General features: G+C 41.6%; 1 protein-coding gene across 1 annotated transcript in view; it reads right to left on the bottom strand.

Moving 5' to 3' along the window:
• Positions 1–15,712: 15,712 nt before the first annotated feature.
• Positions 15,713–19,194, bottom strand: part of LOC142674686 (uncharacterized) — a 44,638-nt gene continuing 41,156 nt past the window's right edge. The window contains exon 7 of the mRNA XM_075847204.1: positions 15,713–17,797. Within this exon, the coding sequence (XP_075703319.1) occupies positions 16,146–17,797 (1,652 nt within the window). The 3' untranslated portion in view covers positions 15,713–16,145. The remainder of the gene's footprint in view (positions 17,798–19,194) is intronic.

The following is a 19,194-nucleotide window of genomic DNA, read 5'->3' as shown; positions in this document are numbered from 1 at the left end:
TAGCATCCACTAAACATGGCTTGTTGCCATTAGTAACCTGTTTTATATCACATGTAATATAAGTGACAGAAGCTACAATATAGTAGCATCCACTGAACACAGCTTGTTGCCATTAGTAATCAGTTCTATATCACATGTAATATCAGTGGTGAAGCATACACTATAGTAGCATCCACTGAACACGGCTTGTTGCCATTAGTAACCTGTTCTACATCACATGTACTATCAGTGACAGAAGCATACACTATAGTAGAATCCACTGAACACAGCTTGTTGTCATTAGTAACCTGTTGTATATCACATTTAATATCAGTGACAGAGGTATACACTATAGTAGCATCCGCTGAGCAAGGCTTGTTGCCATTAGTAACCTGTTCTATATCACATGTAATATCAGTGACAGAAGTATACACTATAGTAGCACCTGCTGAACACGGCTTGTTGTCATTAGTAACCTGTTCTATATATCATGTAATATCAGTGACAGAAGCATACACTATAGTAGCATCCACTGAACACAGCTTGTTGTCATTAGTAACCTGTTGTATATCACATGTAATATCAGTGACAGAAGCATACACTATAGTAGCTTCCACTGAACATGGCTTGTTGCCATTAGTAATCTGTTCTATATCACATGTAATATCAGTGACAGAAGCTCCACTATAGTAGCATCCCCTGAACACGGCTTGTTGTCATTAGTAACCTGTTCTATATCACATGTACTATCAGTGACAGAAGTATACACTATAGTAGTATCCACTGAACACAGCTAGTTGTCATTAGTAACCTGTTCTATATCAGATGTAACATCAGTGACAGAAGCATACACTATAGTAGCATCCACTGAACACGGCTTGTTGTCATTAGTAACCTGTTCTATATCACAAACAATGTCAGTGACAGAAGCATACACTGTATTAGCATCCACTGAACACGGCTTGTTGCCATTAGTAACCTGTTGTATATCACATGTAATATCAGTGACAGAAGCATACACTATAGTAACATCCACTGAAAACGGCTTGTTGTTATTAGTAACCTGTTCTATATCACATGTAATATCAGTGACAGAAGCACACACTATAGCAGCATCCACTGAACAAAGCTTGTTGCAATTAGTAACCTGTTCTATATAACATGTAATATCAGTGACAGAAGCATACACTGTAGTAGCTTCCACTGAACACGGCTTGTTTCTATTAGTAATTAGTTCTATATCACATGTAATATCAGTGACAGAAGCATACACTATAGTAGCATCCTCTGAACACAGCTTGTTGCCATTAGTAACCTGTTGTATATCACATGTAATATCAGTGACAGAAGTATACACTATAGTAGCATCCACTGAATACGGCTTGTTGTCATTAGTAACCTGTTGTATATCACATGTAATATCAGTGACAGAAGTATACACTATAGTAGCATCCACTGAATACGGCTTGTTGTCATTAGTAACCTGTTCTATATCAGATGTAACATCAGTGACAGAAGCATACACTATAGTAGCATCCACTGAACACGGCTTGTTGTCATTAGTAACCTGTTCTATATCACAAACAATGTCAGTGACAGAAGCATACACTGTATTAGCATCCACTGAACACGGCTTGTTGCCATTAGTAACCTGTTGTATATCACATGTAATATCAGTGACAGAAGCATACACTATAGTAACATCCACTGAAAACGGCTTGTTGTTATTAGTAACCTGTTCTATATCACATGTAATATCAGTGACAGAAGCACACACTATAGCAGCATCCACTGAACAAAGCTTGTTGCAATTAGTAACCTGTTCTATATAACATGTAATATCAGTGACAGAAGCATACACTGTAGTAGCTTCCACTGAACACGGCTTGTTTCTATTAGTAATTAGTTCTATATCACATGTAATATCAGTGACAGAAGCATACACTATAGTAGCATCCTCTGAACACAGCTTGTTGCCATTAGTAACCTGTTGTATATCACATGTAATATCAGTGACAGAAGTATACACTATAGTAGCATCCACTGAATACGGCTTGTTGTCATTAGTAACCTGTTGTATATCACATGTAATATCAGTGACAGAAGTATACACTATAGTAGCATCCACTGAATACGGCTTGTTGTCATTAGTAACCTGTTCTATATCACATGTAATATCAGTGACAGAAGTATACACTATAGTAGCATCCACTGAACATGGCTTGTTGTCATTAGTAACCTGTTCTATATCACATGTAATATCAGTGACAGAAGCATACACTATAGTAGCATCCACTGAACATGGCTTGTTGTCATTAAAGAAACAAACGGAATGCAGGAGCTGCACTGTAGCATATATTGGTGTTATCCTCAGAGGAATCTTGACAAAAAACCTCAAACCAAAATTAGATCCAAATCCACAAGAAGAGGCAGCACTTCGATAGTATAGAAAAATACAAAATTAATTCACCCAAAATACAGGCAACGTTTCACCTTCCCCATGAAGGCATTTTCAAGCAATGAATATGTGTGCTCAAAGCATATATCTATAGTGTGCAAAACATGCAAATCGGCAATGTAAGATAATCATACATGATTAACAATAATGTGAACAATACAATAGAATAGTACAGAATAAAGAGTTTGCAATTAATGCAGAACATGTAAAAAATGTGAATCAATAGTTTAATATCAAATATAAACATATCTAAAAATAATCACATAAAATACATAGATATGTCATAAAGTATAAATTATAGTGATAAGAGTTACAGCTGGCACTCACCCATAGTTGTCACGAACCCCTTACCTGTTCTGGCTAAGAAAATCAAGGTAATGTTCTATTACCGTCATGACGCGCAGAAATCTCGGTGTTTTGAAAAACCCACTGCGCATGCTCACATCGGATCATTGAGTTCTCACTAACCACCAATCATGTGTTAGATTGGGGAAGGTTGTGAGAAGGTCATATGACCGTAAATGCATTATCATTGCATTTATTACTGAATTCCCCTGACTTATTGCATGGAGCCAAGTCCCAGAACCCGAACAGTTATTTTTAACAGGGAATATACATATAGAACGGCACTATATTTATGGTTCTCTTAACCACCAACAATCAGGAGGAATATGTCCCTGTATACAGGGGCACAATCCAACAGAGGATCACCAATATAAAACTCGGGATGCGTGTATCACCTACCCCAAGGAAAAATTAGGATTGACGGATTTCAGTGACCAATATATGTACGTGCCAGGGACATGTTCCTCCTGAGTGTGGGTTTATTGAAAATGTATTGTATGTCGTTTTTTTACACATTTTATTATGTAACAAGTTGATTGATGTCAATTGAACTAATGTATAATTCACCTGGGAGACACCGATCACAATTTTCACAGGCTGAAATAAACCATGTGACTTTTTGTATCTACCTATTTAAAGATGATTTTTTTAGATATGATGTTAGGCTTGAAAAAGACCCTTCACTGACTATGGGTCGAAACGTTGCCTGTTTGCCGTAAGATGTTTTGACAATAAAACCGTTTTGAAGATCTGGAGACGTGTTGTGAAGGATCTGCCAGGCACAGCTTCGGGGTTAACTCCCTTAATTAATCAGTCAGCACCTGAATCTACATCCCTGAGACTGACTCCAGCTTCCACCACTCAGGCTGGCAGGCTTAGGAGTGGGAGAGCCTATCGCAGCCTGGCCAGACTCAGCTAGCTCCCGCCCTCTGTCTATTTATACCTGCATTTCCTGTTCCTCCTTGCTTTTTATTCTTTTTCGTGTGGTTTCCTGGCCCAGCTACAGCTCCTTCTATTTTGTTCCTGCTCCATACAGACCCTGGCTTACTGACTACTCTTCTGCTCTTCGTTTGGTACCTCGCACACTCCTGGCTTGACTCGGCTCGTTCACCACTCTGGTTGCTCACGGTGTTGCCGTGGGCAACTGCCCCTTTCCCTTGCTTGTATTCCCTTGTATGTTTGTCGTGTTTGTCGTGCACTTACTGAGTGCAGGGACCGCCGCCCAGTTGTACCCCGTCGCCTAGGGCGGGTCGTAGCAAGTAGGCAGGGACAGAGTGGCGGGTAGATTAGGGCTCACTTTTCCGTTTCCCTACCCCCCGGTCATTACATAATAACAAGCCCATACCTAGTCTACCCTGGTCCCTGACACCACTATGGACCCCCGTGAGACCCTGGCTCAGCAAATGCAGGGTCTCTCCCTACAGGTCCAGGCCCTGGCTCAGAGGGTCAACCAGCCTGATGCTACCTTGGTAGTTCCCCTCCCCGCACCTCTTGAACCCCACCTCAAGTTGCCCGACCGGTTCTCAGGGGACCGGAGGGCTTTTCTCTCCTTTCGGGAGAGTTGTAGGCTTTACTTTCGTTTAAAGCCTCATTCCTCAGGTTCTGAGAGCCAGCGGGTGGGTATAATTATGTCCCGGCTCCAGGAAGGGCCCCAAGAGTGGGCCTTCTCCTTGGCTCCCGACGCCCCTGAACTTTCCTCCGTTGATTGTTTCTTTTCTGCTCTCTGACTTATTTATGACGAGACTGACAGGACTGCCTTTGCCGAGAGTCAGCTGGTGACCTTACGTCAGGGTAAGAGACCGGTTGAGGAGTATTGCTCTGACTTTAGGAAGTGGTGCGTAGCTTCTCGGTGGAATGACCCTGCCTTAAGGTGCCAGTTTAGGTTGGGTCTGTCGAATGCCCTGAAAGACCTGCTAGTTAGCTATCCCTCTTCTGACTCCCTAGACCAGGCTATGGCTTTAGCGGTACGACTTGACCGACGTCTCAGGGAACGACAACATGAACGTTTATGTGTTTTCTCCTCCGACTCCCCCATGATGCCTCCCGAAGTTCCGTTGCTTCGTTCCTCCAGGAAAGACTCAGAGATACCTATGCAACTCGGGGCCTCCGTGTCCCCCCAACAACGTAGAGAATTCCGCAGGAAGAATGGTCTCTGCTTCTACTGTGGGGATGACAAGCATCAAGTGAACAACTGTCCTGAGCGTAAGAATGCAGCCAGAGAACTTCCGCGCCTAAGTGATCATCGGGGAGGTCACTTGGGCGCACAGGTATTTCCAGTAAATAGGAAACGTACTAAGATCTTGCTTCCCTTTCAGGTCTCTTTTGGTGGTAGGTCTGTTACCGGCAGTGCCTTCGTGGATTCAGGGTCCTCTACTAATATTATGTCTGTGGAATTTGCTATGTCTCTTGCTATGCCTCTGATTGATTTGCCTAAACTTGTCCCGATAGTGGGTATCGACTCCACTCCTCTTGCTAATGGTTATTTTACACAGCATACCCCTGTTTTTGAACTCCTTGTTGGCTCCATGCATTTGGAGCAATGCTCTGTACTGTTGATGCAGGGATTATCGTACCACTTGGTTCTAGGCCTTCCCTGGTTGCAGTTGCATAATCCCACGTTTGACTGGAATACTGGGGAGCTAACCAAATGGGGTAATGAATGTTGTACGTCATGTTTTTCTGTTAATTCTATTTCTCCCCCTGAGGAGGCGAATACGCTACCCGAGTTTGTTCAGGACTTCGCTGATGTTTTCTCTAGGGAGGCCTCCGAAGTGTTACCTCCTCATAGAGAATACGATTGCGCTATCGAATTGGTACCAGGAGCTAAGCTTCCTAAGGGTAGGATATTTAATCTTTCTTGTCCCGAACGTGAAGCCATGAGAGAGTATATCCAGGAATCCCTGGCCAAGGGTTACATTCGTCCCTCTTCTTCTCCGGTAGGTGCTGGCTTCTTCTTCGTGGGGAAGAAGGATGGTGGTCTTAGGCCATGCATTGACTACCGTAGCCTGAATAAGGTCACGGTAAGGAACCAGTATCCCCTTCCTTTGATTCCTGATCTCTTTAATCAGGTTCAGGGGGCCCAATGGTTCTCTAAATTGGATCTACGGGGGGCGTATAACCTTATTCGCATCAAAGAGGGGGATGAGTGGAAGACTGCGTTTAACACGCCCGAAGGCCATTTCGAATACCTCGTCATGCCCTTTGGGTTGTGTAATGCCCCTGCGGTCTTCCAGAATTTCATAAATGAGATTTTGAGAAATTACCTGGGGATATTTCTTGTAGTGTACCTTGATGACATACTGGTGTTTTCCAAGGACTGGTCCTCCCACATTGAGCATGTCAGGAAGGTGCTCCAAGTCCTTCGGGAAAACAAACTGTTTGCCAAAACCGAAAAATGTGTGTTTGGGGTACAGGAGATACCATTTTTGGGTCAAATCCTTACTCCTCATGAATTCCCCATGGACCCCGCCAAGGTTCAGGCTGTGGCGGAATGGGTCCAACCTGCCTCCCTGAAGGCGTTACAGTGTTTTTTGGGGTTCGCTAATTATTACAGGAGATTTATTGCTAACTTCTCGGTCATCGCTAAGCCTCTAACGGACCTCACTCGCAAAGGTGCTGATCTCCTCCACTGGCCTCCTGAGGCTGTCCAGGCTTTTGAGGTCCTTAAGAAGTGCTTTATCTCGGCCCCGGTGCTGGTTCAGCCCAACCAAATGGAGCCATTTATCGTGGAAGTTGACTCATCTGAGGTGGGAGTGGGGACTGTCTTGTCCCAGGGTACCAGGTCCCTCACCCATCTCCGCCCCTGTGCCTACTTCTCCAGGAAGTTTTCGCCAACTGAGAGTAACTATGATATTGGCAACCGCGAACTCTTAGCCATTAAATGGGCATTTGAAGAGTGGCGCCACTTCCTGGAGGGGGCTAGACACCAGGTAATGGTCCTTACCGACCACAAGAATCTGGTTTTCCTAGAATCTGCCCGGAGGCTAAACCCGAGACAAGCTCGATGGGCGTTATTTTTTACCAGATTCAATTTTTTGGTTACCTATAGGGCTGGGTCTAAAAATATTAAGGCTGATGCACTGTCGCGTAGCTTCATGGCCAGCCCTCCTTCGGAGGAAGATCCTGCTTGTATTTTGCCTCCAGGTATAATCATTTCCTCGATCGATTCTGATTTAGTCTCTGAAATTGCTGCTGCTCAAGGTTCAGCTCCCGGGAACCTTCCTGAGAACAAGCTGTTTGTTCCCCTGCAATTCCGGCTAAGGGAAAATCATGACTCCGCACTATCTGGTCATCCAGGCATCCTGGGTACCAAACACCTCATTACCAGAAATTATTGGTGGCCTGGGTTGCCTAAAGACGTTAAGGCCTACGTCGCCGCTTGTGAGGTTTGTGCTAGGTCCAAGACTCCCAGGTCCCGACCAGCGGGCTTACTGCGTTCGTTGCCCATTCCCCAGAGACCTTGGACACATATCTCCATGGATTTTATCACCGATTTGCCTCCATCCCAAGGCAAGTCGGTGGTGTGGGTGGTGGTAGACCGCTTCAGTAAGATGTGCCACTTTGTGCCCCTCAAGAAACTACCCAACGCCAAGACGTTGGCTACCTTGTTTGTCAAACACATCCTGCGTCTCCATGGGGTCCCTGTCAATATTGTTTCGGACAGAGGGGTACAATTTGTTTCATTGTTTTGGAGAGCCTTCTGTATGAAGTTGGGGATTGATCTGTCCTTCTCCTCTGCCTTCCATCCTGAAACCAATGGTCAAACGGAGAGGACTAATCAATCTCTAGAACAATAATTAAGGTGTATTGTCTCTGACTGTCAATATGATTGGGTCTCATTCATTCCCCTCGCCGAATTTTCCCTTAATAACCGGGTCAGTAACTCGTCAGGGGTCTCTCCCTTTTTCTGTAATTTTGGGTTTAATCCACGGTTCTCCTCCGTTTCACCTGGTAGTTCCAACAATCCCGAGGTAGAGGTCGTTCATCGGGAACTGTGCACAGTCTGGGCCCAGGTTCAGAAGAACCTAGAGGCGTCCCAGAGCGTACAAAAAACTCAGGCTGATAGAAAACGTTCTGCTAACCCCCTGTTTATGGTCGGGGATCTGGTGTGGTTGTCGTCTAGGAACTTGCGTCTCAAGGTTCCGTCCAAGAAGTTTGCTCCCCGGTTTATTGGGCCGTATAAGGTCATTGAGGTCCTCAATCCTGTCTCCTTCCGGCTGGAGTTACCCCCGTATTTTCGTATACACGACGTGTTTCATGCCTCCCTCCTTAAACGCTGCTCCCCGTCCTTGGCTCCCTCAAGGAGACCTCCTGTTTCCGTCCTCACCCCTGAGGGGGTGGAATTCGAGGTGGCCAGGATTGTGGACAGCAAGATGGTCCAAGGCTCCCTCCAGTACCTGGTCCATTGGAGAGGTTACGGGCCCGAGGAGAGGACTTGGGTACCCGCCCGGGATGTTCACGCTGGGGTATTGGTCAGGAGGTTCCACCTGCATTTCCCCAGTAAGCCATGTCCACTTAGAAAGGGTCCGGTGGCCCCTCATAAAAGGGGGGGTACTGTAAAGGATCTGCCAGGCACAGCTTCGGGGTTAACTCCCTTAATTAATCAGTCAGCACCTGAATCTACATCCCTGAGACTGACTCCAGCTTCCACCACTCAGGCTGGCAGGCTTAGGAGTGGGAGAGCCTATCGCAGCCTGGCCAGACTCAGCTAGCTCCCGCCCTCTGTCTATTTATACCTGCATTTCCTGTTCCTCCTTGCTTGTTATTCTTTTTCGTGTGGTTTCCTGGCCCAGCTACAGCTCTTTCTATTTTGTTCCTGCTCCATACAGACCCTGGCTTACTGACTACTCTTCTGCTCTTCGTTTGGTACCTCGCACACTCCTGGCTTGACTCGGCTCGTTCACCACTCTGGTTGCTCACGGTGTTGCCGTGGGCAACTGCCCCTTTCCCTTGCTTGTATTCCCTTGTATGTTTGTCGTGCACTTACTGAGTGCAGGGACCGCCGCCCAGTTGTACCCTGTCGCCTAGGGCGGGTCGTTGCAAGTAGGCAGGGACAGAGTGGCGGGTAGATTAGGGCTCACTTGTCCGTTTCCCTACCCCCGGTCATTACACGTGTGCTGTTGTCCTACTACTTTTCTTAGAATTTGCATTATGCCAGAGTGGGTTTGCCTGGCTTGACAGCATGCACCGCAAAGGACTCGGGACTTGTGCTGCTTCAAATTTTCTACTTTGGCTATATACAGGAGTATGTGACAAAAAACAGTATTACAAGTGACAGTCAACACGGTTTTACTAAGGACAGAAGTCGTCAAACCAACATGAATTGTTTTTATGAAGAGGTGAGCAGAAGCCTAGACAGAGGGGCCCCTGTGGATATAGTGTTTTTGGACTTTGCAAAGGCATTTGACACTGTCCCTCATAGACGTCTAACGGGTAAATTAAGGACTATAGGTTTAGAAATTATAGTTTGTAATTGGATTGAGAATTGGCTCAAGGACCGTACCCAGAGAATTGTGTTCAATGATTCCTACATTGAATGTTCACCGGTTATAAGTGGTGTACCCCAGGGCTCAGTGCTGGGACCACTATTATTCAACTTATTTATTAATGATATAGAGCATGGGATTAATAGCACTATTTCTATTTTTGCAGATGACACCAAGCTATGTAGTATTGTTTAGTCTATGGAAGATGTTCGTGAATTGCAAGCTGATTTGGACACACTGGCAAATGAGGCTTAATGTAGATAATTGCAAAGTTATGCATCTGGGTACGAACAACGTGCATGCATCATATGTCCTAGGGGGAGCTACACTGGGGGAGTCACTTGTTGAGAAGGATCTGGTGTACTTGTATATCATAAATTAAATAACATCATGCAATGTCAAGATATTGTCGTGTATTAAAAGAGGCATGGACTCGCGGGACAGGGATATAATATAACCACTTTACAAAGCATTAGTGCGGCCTCATCTAGAATATGCAGTTCAGTTTAGGACACTTGATTAACGTTCATGTCTGTGTATGTGGCTGCACATCGTGTTCTAGTAAGAACGTGATGCTGCTGTGTAAATGAATGGAGAGGAGTGTATGACGCTGACTGGTCACTGATTGGTCTGCGTCATACACTCCTCTGTACAACGCCCACTTGGTCGAAAGTAAAAACACACCCACTCGGGCATTAAGAAACTCATTAGCATAAAGCTAAAAATCGCTAATAAAGTGGTTTCAAATAGATTGTTTTTCTAAATAAAAAGCATTACTGTCACCTACATTATAGCGCCGATCACATCATGTAGGAGATAGGGCACTTATAATGTGGTGACAGAGCCTCTTTAATATCTCCTAATGCAAAAAATAGTAATGGGCTAGGTAATGTCCCTACGGAACAACCTCCCTTGTATAATGAAAAGGCAACTCCATAATAATTACATATGCACACAAGAAACAGAGTATAGAGCCAAGTATATATGAAAAGAATAACTAATTTTATTAAATACATATAAAAACAAACATGTTAAAAAGCTACATGAGTGGAGAGACTCTATATGATATAAACACAGGTAAATAGTAAAGCCAGGTGTACGATGTATTTAAAGTCCTTATATTGAGGACATATGAATAGGGCAGTGTGCTATCATGTATAAATTTAGTTGTTTGAGTGTGGGCTATTTTGTTAAAGGGACTCTGTCACCACATTATAAGTGCCCTATCTCCTACATAAGGAGATGGGCGCTGTAATGTAGGTGACAGTAATGCTTTTTATTTAAAAAAACGATATTTTTTCACAAAGTTAGCAGCGATTTAAGTTTATGCTAATGAGCTTTCTTAATGCCCAAGTGGGCGTACTTTTACTTTCGACCAAGTGGGCGTTGTACAGAGGAGTGCATGACGCTGACCAATCAGCATCATGCACTCCTCTCCATTCATTTACACTGCACTAGCGATATAGATATATCGCTATGTGCAGCCTCATACACAAGCCCTAACATTACTACAGTGTCCTGATAATGAATACACATGAAATCCAGCCTGGACGTCATGTGTACTCAGAATCCTGACACTTCTGAATCTTTTTTTGTGAGATTCCGGCAAGTGAAACGATATCTCGTTTAGTTCCGAGATCTCGCGAGATTTCGTATCCATTGCTTGACTCTCACAAAAAAGATTCAGAAGTGTCAGGATTCTGAGTACACATGACGTCCAGGCTGGATTTCATGTGTATTCATTATCAGGACACTGTAGTAATGTTAGGGCTTGTGTATGAGGCTGCACATAGCGATATATCTATATCGCTAGTGCAGTGTAAATGAATGGAGAGGAGTGCATGATGCTGATCGAAAGTAAAAGTACGCCCACTTGGGTATTAAGAAAGCTCATTAGCATAAACTTAAATCGCTGCTAACTTTGTGAAAAAAGATCGGTTTTTTAAATAAAAAGCATTACGGTCACCTACATTATAGCGCCCATCTCCTTATATAGGAGACAGGGCACTTATAATGTGGTGACAGAGTCCCTTTAAGGACAGAAATGTCCAAAGAGTGTTTTCTAGAGTAAAATACTCCTAACATCAATAACTCAGATAGCCTTGAGGAAGCGGATATCACGAAACGTGCGTCGGGGTTCTACACAAAGGTATCCAGGCTACCAGGACTACTATTATGGGTAAGGCTATCTGAGTTATTGATGTTAGGAGTATTTTACTCTAGAATACACTCTTTGGACATTTCTGTCCTTAAAGAGGCTCTGTCACCAGATTTTGCAACCCCTATCTGCTATTGCAGCAGATAGGCGCTGCAATGTAGATTACAGTAACTTTTTTATTTTTAAAAAACGAGCATTTTTGGCCAAGTTATGACCATTTTTGTAGTTATGCAAATGAGGCTTGCAAAAGTCCAAGTGGGTGTGTTTAAAAGTAAAAGTCCAAGTGGGCGTGTATTATGTGCGTACATCGGGGCGTTTTTAATACTTTTACTAGCTGGGCGCTCTGATGAGAAGTATCATCCACTTCTCTTCAGAACGCCCAGCTTCTGGCAGTGCAGATCTGTGACGTCACTCACAGGTCCTGCATCGTGTCGGCCACATCGGCACCAGAGGCTACAGTTGATTCTGCAGCAGCCTCGGCGTTAGCAGGTAAGTCGATGTAGCTACCTACCTGCAAACGCTGATGCTGCTGCAGAATCAACTGTAGCCTCTGGTGCCGATGTGTCCTCGCTCGTCTGACACGATGCAGGACCTGTGAGTGACGTCACAGCGTGATCTGGCAGAAGCTGGGCGTTCTGAAGAGAAGTGGATGATACTTCTCATCAGAACGCCCAGCTAGTAAAAGTACTAAAAACGCCCCGATGTACGCACATAATACACGCCCACTTGGACTTTTACTTTTAAACACACCCACTTGGACTTTTGCAAGCCTCATTTGCATAACTACAAAAATGGTCATAACTTGGCCAAAAATGCTCGTTTTTTAAAAATAAAAATGTTACTGTAATCTACATTGCAGCGCCTATCTGCTGCAATAGCAGATAGGGGTTGCAAAATCTGGTGACAGAGCCTCTTTAACAAAACAGCCCACACTCAAACGACTAACTTTATACATGATAGAAAAATAAATAAATAAAAGTTTTAACTAATAAAAACAATAATCGCCCTGTTTCCCTGATCAACTCCTTTATTATTAGAAAAAAAATGAAAACATGAAAAAAAACTATACATAATAGGTATCGCCACGTTCGGAACGGCCTGATCTATAAAAATGTCACATTACTTTTACCGCACGGTGTACAGCGTAAATTTTTTGGTCATCTTGTCTCCAAAAAAATTTAATAAATAGTGATCAAAAAGTTGTAAGTAAAACAAAATGGTACCAATAGAAACTACATTTCGTCACGCATAAAACAAGCCGTCCCGCAGCGATATCAACTAAAAAATAAAAAAGTTATGGCTGTCAGAAAATGGCGAGACTAAAACATTATTTTTTTTTAGAAAATAATATTTTTATTGTTGGAACGTAGTGAAACGTAAAAAAAACCATATAAATTTTGTGTCACTGTAATCGTATCGACCCGCAGAATAAAGTTAACATGTTGTTTATACTGCATGGTGAACACTGTAAAAAAAAACAACAAAAAAACGTTTTTGGTTTTCCTTATCTCCCAAAAAAATGGAATAAATAGTGATAGGGGAAAAAAAAAAAAAAAAAAAAAAAAAAAAAAAAAATCGCATGTACCCCAAAATGGAACCAGTAAAAATTACAGCTCGTTCCACAAAAAACAAGCCCTCACACAGCTCCATCAACGGAAAAATAACACGTTATGACTCTCAAAACGCAATGACGCAACATAACGGCCCAGACTCATTTTTTAGGTCCAGTAGAATTTCACTAAATACCCCACATCATCATTTGCTGGACCCCACAAGTGGACCCCGTGCAGCAGAGATGAGGAAACTTTAGGGCCTTGTGCTGTTTATAGGGCTAGTGAAGAAGTCAAAGATTAGGCAATACTGGAGCGCAGATATTTTGTATAATACCCAATAAACCCGGCGTGTGTATAAAGGATTGGCTCAAAGCGTACCACACCAATCCATGGATTATTCATTCTCCCCATTATTACATCATCCTATTATGCCCTGATGCACTCCGCCCAGCTTACATATACCGATGTACTACACACAGTTTACATATACCCTGATGTACTACGCACAGTTTACATATACCCTGATGTACTCCGCCCAGCTTACATATGCCCCCACATTATAAAATAAAATACCACTAAAACACCAAGCAAAATCTGCGCTTCAAAAGCCAAATGGTGGTCCAACTGAGCCTGGCAGTGTGTCCAAATGGCAATTTATGACCACATATGGGGTATTACTGTATTCTGGAGAACCCGCTTAACAATTTATGGGATGTGTGTCTACGGTGGTACAAGCTGGGCACTGAAATGGCATATCTGTGGAAAACGGCAATTTTCAATCTGCAACATCTATTGTTTACTCATTTTTGCAAAACACTTGTGCGGTCAAAATGCTCACTACACCCCTAGATAAATTCTTTTGAGGGATTTAGTTTCCAAAACGGAGTAATTTTTCAGGGGTACCACTGTACTGGTACTATAGCTCAATGCAACATGGTGTCAAAAAACGAATCTTGTAAAATCTCCACTCCAAATACTAAATGGCGCTCCTTCCCTTTAGAGCCTTGCTGTATGTATAAATAGCAGTTTATGACCACATGGGTATTTCCGTACTCTGGAGAAGTTGCTTTACAAATATTACAGTGCTTTTTCTCCTTTATTTGATGAGAAAATGAAAAATGTTGAACTTATGCTACGTCTTATTGGAAAATAATGTAATTTTTCAATTTCACTGCCCATTTCTAATAAAATCTATGAGACACCTGTGGGGTCAAAATTCTCACTACCCCCATAGATGAATTCCTCAATGGGTGTAGTTTGCCAAATAGAGTCACTTTTGGGTAGTTTCCACTGTACTGGTACCTAAGGTGCTTTGCAAAAGCGACATGGTGCAGAAAAACCAATCCAGCAAAATCTGCTCTCCAAAAGCAAAATGGCGCTCCTTCCCTTCTGAGCCCTGATGTGTATTCATACAGTGGTTTATTACCACATATGGGGTATTTCCGTACTCTGGAGAAGTTGCTTTACAAATGTTATTGTGCTTTTTCTCCTTTATTTTATGAAAAAATAAAACATTTTGACCTAAAGCTACCTCTCATGTTTACTGCCCAATTCTAGTGAAATCTATGAAATGCCTGTGGGTTCAAAATGCTCACTACACCCCTAGATGAATTCCTCAAGGGGTGTAGTTTCCGAAATGGAGTCACTTTTGGGGGGTTTCCATTGTAGTGGTACCTTAGGAGCTTTACAAATGTGACATGGTGCAGAGAAATGAATCCAGCAAGATCAGTGCTCCAAAAGCTAAATGGCGTGCCTTCCCTTCCGAATCCTGCCGCTTGCCCAAACAGCAGTTTATGACCACATGTTTGGTATTTCCGTACTCTGGAGAAGTTGCGTTACAAATCTTGGGGTGCTTTTCCTCATTTATTTGTTGAAAAAAATTTAACATTTTGAGGTAAAGCTACATCTTATTGGAAAATAATGTAATTTTTCATTTTCACTGCACAATTCTAATGAAATCTATGAAACACCTGTGGGGTCAAAATGCTCACTACACCCCTAGATGAATTCCTCAAGGGGTGTAGTTTCCAAATGGGGTCTTTTTTGGGGTGTTTCCTTTATTTTTGCACCACAAGTCCTCTTCTAACGTGACATGGTGCCTGAAATATAATTTAAGGAAAGGAAGGCCCAAAAATCCTCTAGGTGCTCCTTTGCTTCTGGGGCTTTTGTTTCAGTCCAGTAGCGCACTAGTGCCATATGTGGGATATTTCTAAAAACTTCAGAAATCAGGGCAATAAATATTCAGTTGTGTTTCTCTGGTAAAAACCTTCAGTATTACAGGAAAAATGGAATTTCTGCAAAACAAAATGAAATTTGCAAATTTCCCTTCCACTTTGCTTTAATTCCTGTGAAACGCATAAAGGGTTAAGAAACTTTCTAAATGCTGTTTTGAATAATTTAAGGGGTGCAGTTTTTAAAATGGGGTGATTTGTGGGGGTTCCTAATATATAAGGCCCTCAAAGCCACTTCAGAACTGAACTGGTCCCTTAAAAACATAGGCTTTTGAAATTTTCTTTGAAATTAGAGAAATTGCTGCTAAATTTATAAGCCTTGTAACGTCCTAGAAAAATAAAAGGATGTTCAAAAAATTCTGCCAATCTAAAGTACACATATGGGAAATGTTAGCGAGTCACTAATGTGTGGTATAACTATCTTTCTTACATGCAGATACATTTGAAATTAGAAGATGCTGATTTTTTGAAAAATTTCTCTAAATTTTGGTGTTTTTCACACAAAAATATTGAATATAAATCGACCAAATTTTTTCACTAACTTAAAGTACAATATGTCACGAGAAAACAATCTCAGACTCGTTTCGATAGGTAAAAGCATTCCCAAAATATTTCCACATAAAGTAACACACGTCAGATTTAAAAAATGAGGCTGTGTCATAAGGTCCAAAAGTGGCTGTGTCCTTAAGGGGTTAAATTAATCTCACAAAGTGATACATCGGATTTTAAAACAATGGGTCTGTGTTTACAATGCCATAATTTGCTGAGTCACCAAGGGGCTATTGTCTGTCAATAACCTGGTGAGTGAAAAATATTTTTTTTCCCTCCTATAGCTTTTCCCACATTCCAAACAAGAATACAGGATTTTTTGATGCAATTTTTTTGATGAGTTGTAACATTTTATTTCCATGTAAAATATTTTCCATATATAGAACATCAAAATGTCTTCTCCCCTCTGTGAGTTTTCTCATGTTTAACAAAACTTGGTTTATGTGCAAAACCTTTCCCACATTCTGAACATGAATACGGCTTCTCTCCTGTGTGAATTCTCTCATGTGTAACAAGATTTGATTTTTGCGTAAAACATTTCCCACATTCTGAACATGAATATGGCTTCTCTCCCGTGTGAATTCTCTCATGTTCAGCAAGACTTGATTTTAGTACAAAACATTTCCCACATTTTGAACATGAAAATAGTTTCTCTCCTGTGTGAATTCTCTCATGTATAAGAAGGTATGATTTTTCTCTAAAACATTTCCCACATTCTGAACATGAATACGGCTTTTCTCCTGTGTGAATTCTCTCATGTTTAACAAGACTTGATTTATCTGGAAGACATTTCCCACATTCTGAACATGAATACGGCTTCTCTCCTGTGTGAATTCTCTCATGTTTAACAAGACTTGATTTATCTGGAAGACATTTCCCACATTCTGAACATGAATACGGCTTCTCTCCTGTGTGAATTCTCTCATGTTTAACAAGACTTGATTTATCTGGAAGACATTTCCCACATTCTGAACATGAATACGGCTTCTCTCCTGCGTGACTTACCTTATGTTTAACAAGACTTGATTGAACTGCAAAACATTTCCCACATTCTGAACATGAATATGGTTTTACTCCTGTGTGAATTCTCTCATGTAAAGTAAGATGTGCTTTAAGTCTAAAGCATTTCCCACATTCTGAACATGAATACGGCTTCACTCCTGTGTGAATTCCCTCATGTTTAACAAGATTTGATTTGAGTGTAAAACATTTCCCACATTCTGAACATGAATACAGATTCTCTCCTGTGTGAGTTCTCTTATGTGTAACAAGATATGATTTGCGTGTAAAATATTTCCCACATTCTGAACATGAATACGGCTTCACTCCTGTGTGAATTCTCTCATGTATAAGAAGGTATGATTTTTCTCGAAAACATTTTCCACATTCTGAACATGAATACGGCTTTTCTCCTGTGTGAATTCTCTCATGTAAAGTAAGTTGTGATTTTTTGGTAAAATATTTTCCACATTCTGAACATGAATGTGCATTTACCCCTGTGTGAATTCTCTCATGTAAAGTAAGATCTGCTTGATCTCTAAAGCACTTCCCACATTCTGAACATGAATACGGCTTTTCTGCCGTGTGATTTCTCATATGTGAAACAAGATTTGATTTTGTTGTAAAACATTTCCCACAATCTGGACATGAATATGGTTTCTCTCCTGTGTGAATTCTCTCATGTGCAACAAGATTTAATTTGCGTGTAAAATATTTCCCACATTCTGAACATGAATACGGCTTCTCTCCTGTGTGAATTCTTCTGTGCTTATAAAGACCTGAATTTTTTGTGAACGGTTTACCACATTGAAACCTTTTACCCCCTTCCTGAGCTGCACATGTGGTAACAATCTGCGATTGGTCAGGAGATGGTTCCTCATGATTAGGGGAATTATATGATAGATCTTTACTGTGAAGTCCTGGATGTACATTAAGGGCAATGTGGTTTTCTCCTGAAGACTGTTGCTTGATATCTTCATCTTCTACTTCATAATTTATCAAAAACATTACGTTTCCCTCAGAGTTCTTACTGGCATCTTCTGTTAGGATTAAAAATTAATTTTGTGATTTTTAGATTTTTCAAACCACAAAGTAGACAACTTTATGACATATTAGGCTGCATGCAGGTTTTTTTTTTTTATATAGTCAATCAGAAGTGGATCCAGCAGGAAGGAAAGGTTTGAGCCATTCCTTTCAAAACCAGCACTGGATTTGGCGCAAAAAAAATTCACCAAATACTGCCACAGAAATTGAATTGCCTAATTACAGCCTTATAAATCTTTCAAAAACACTTTAAATGTACAATAATTTTTAATGAAAAACTTGTGTTAATCTAATAGTATACCTGATATCTAGGAATTTTGCTACTTTCGCTCTTTAAAAAATGTCTGCATTATCCTTGCAAAGTCTGTATAAAGTAACTGCCACTAGGTGACTCCTTTTCTATAACTTGTTGTCGACCTGTGGTTGTTCTACAAATTCAGTCCCTAGTTACAGAGAACAGTAGACATGCAGAAAATGGGGATGCCTCTCTCTGCTAAAGCTCCCTGTACTCATAGCCTACCTGAACTCGCTCATGCAAGACGCTACTGCAAGGAATACATCTGTCTGCTTTGTTAAAGATTTTTTCTGAATTTCCAGCATCTGACTCCGATGTGCACTTTGCCCTAGATATCTAATGTTTGCTGCAAGTATTTCTCAATAATAACTAAAAAGCTGCATGTACAGAGTTCTCACCCCACACTAAAAATTTGTCTTTTGCAGAGAATTGCAGGAAATCGTGGCATTATGCCTTGACTTTATAAAAATTGCGGCAAAATTGAACAGTTTTGCTTTTATTTGTAAGAATATTCAAAGCTCTGAAATGCAGGTATGATATAATAACATTGTCGGGTACTGAGGAGCATGACTATTTTGAGCTATTGGTGGCCTATCCTGAGGATAGGCCATCAATTTTTAAGGGATGGACAACCCTTTAACAAACCTCCCATTTCACTTTCTAAATTCATTATTACTTACCTGTGGTAACATCTTCTGGAATTTCCTCCTCCACTCCACTCTTATACGGTTGATCGCCAATCACCCATTCTTCTTCTGCATCAACCTCTGCTTTCATATTAGTCAGATCATTCCCCTGATTTCACATATGTAACAATTCAGTACAATACAGCAGAGAGTGCGAAGAATCTAACAGATCAACATAAGAAACCACCAAAATCTATGACATCTATGACCGCAGGACCAAAAAGGTCCACACACCCCTATATAGTCCTGGTATAGAACTCGGCTTCATCTACCTGATGATTCTCTGGGACATTGTGATTTTCCTCTGGACAATCCTGGGAATACAGAGGACAGGGACATCTCTCCTACTGGATCCATCTGTAGGAATCACACAGTGACTAAATCCATGACTACTGTATATATATATATATAT

Source organism: Rhinoderma darwinii (genome assembly GCF_050947455.1).
Source record: "Rhinoderma darwinii isolate aRhiDar2 chromosome 1 unlocalized genomic scaffold, aRhiDar2.hap1 SUPER_1_unloc_8, whole genome shotgun sequence".
NCBI classification, from domain to species: domain Eukaryota; kingdom Metazoa; phylum Chordata; class Amphibia; order Anura; family Rhinodermatidae; genus Rhinoderma; species Rhinoderma darwinii.
Note: the sequence above shows the minus strand (reverse complement) of the source record. Positions and strands in the feature narration are given on the sequence as shown.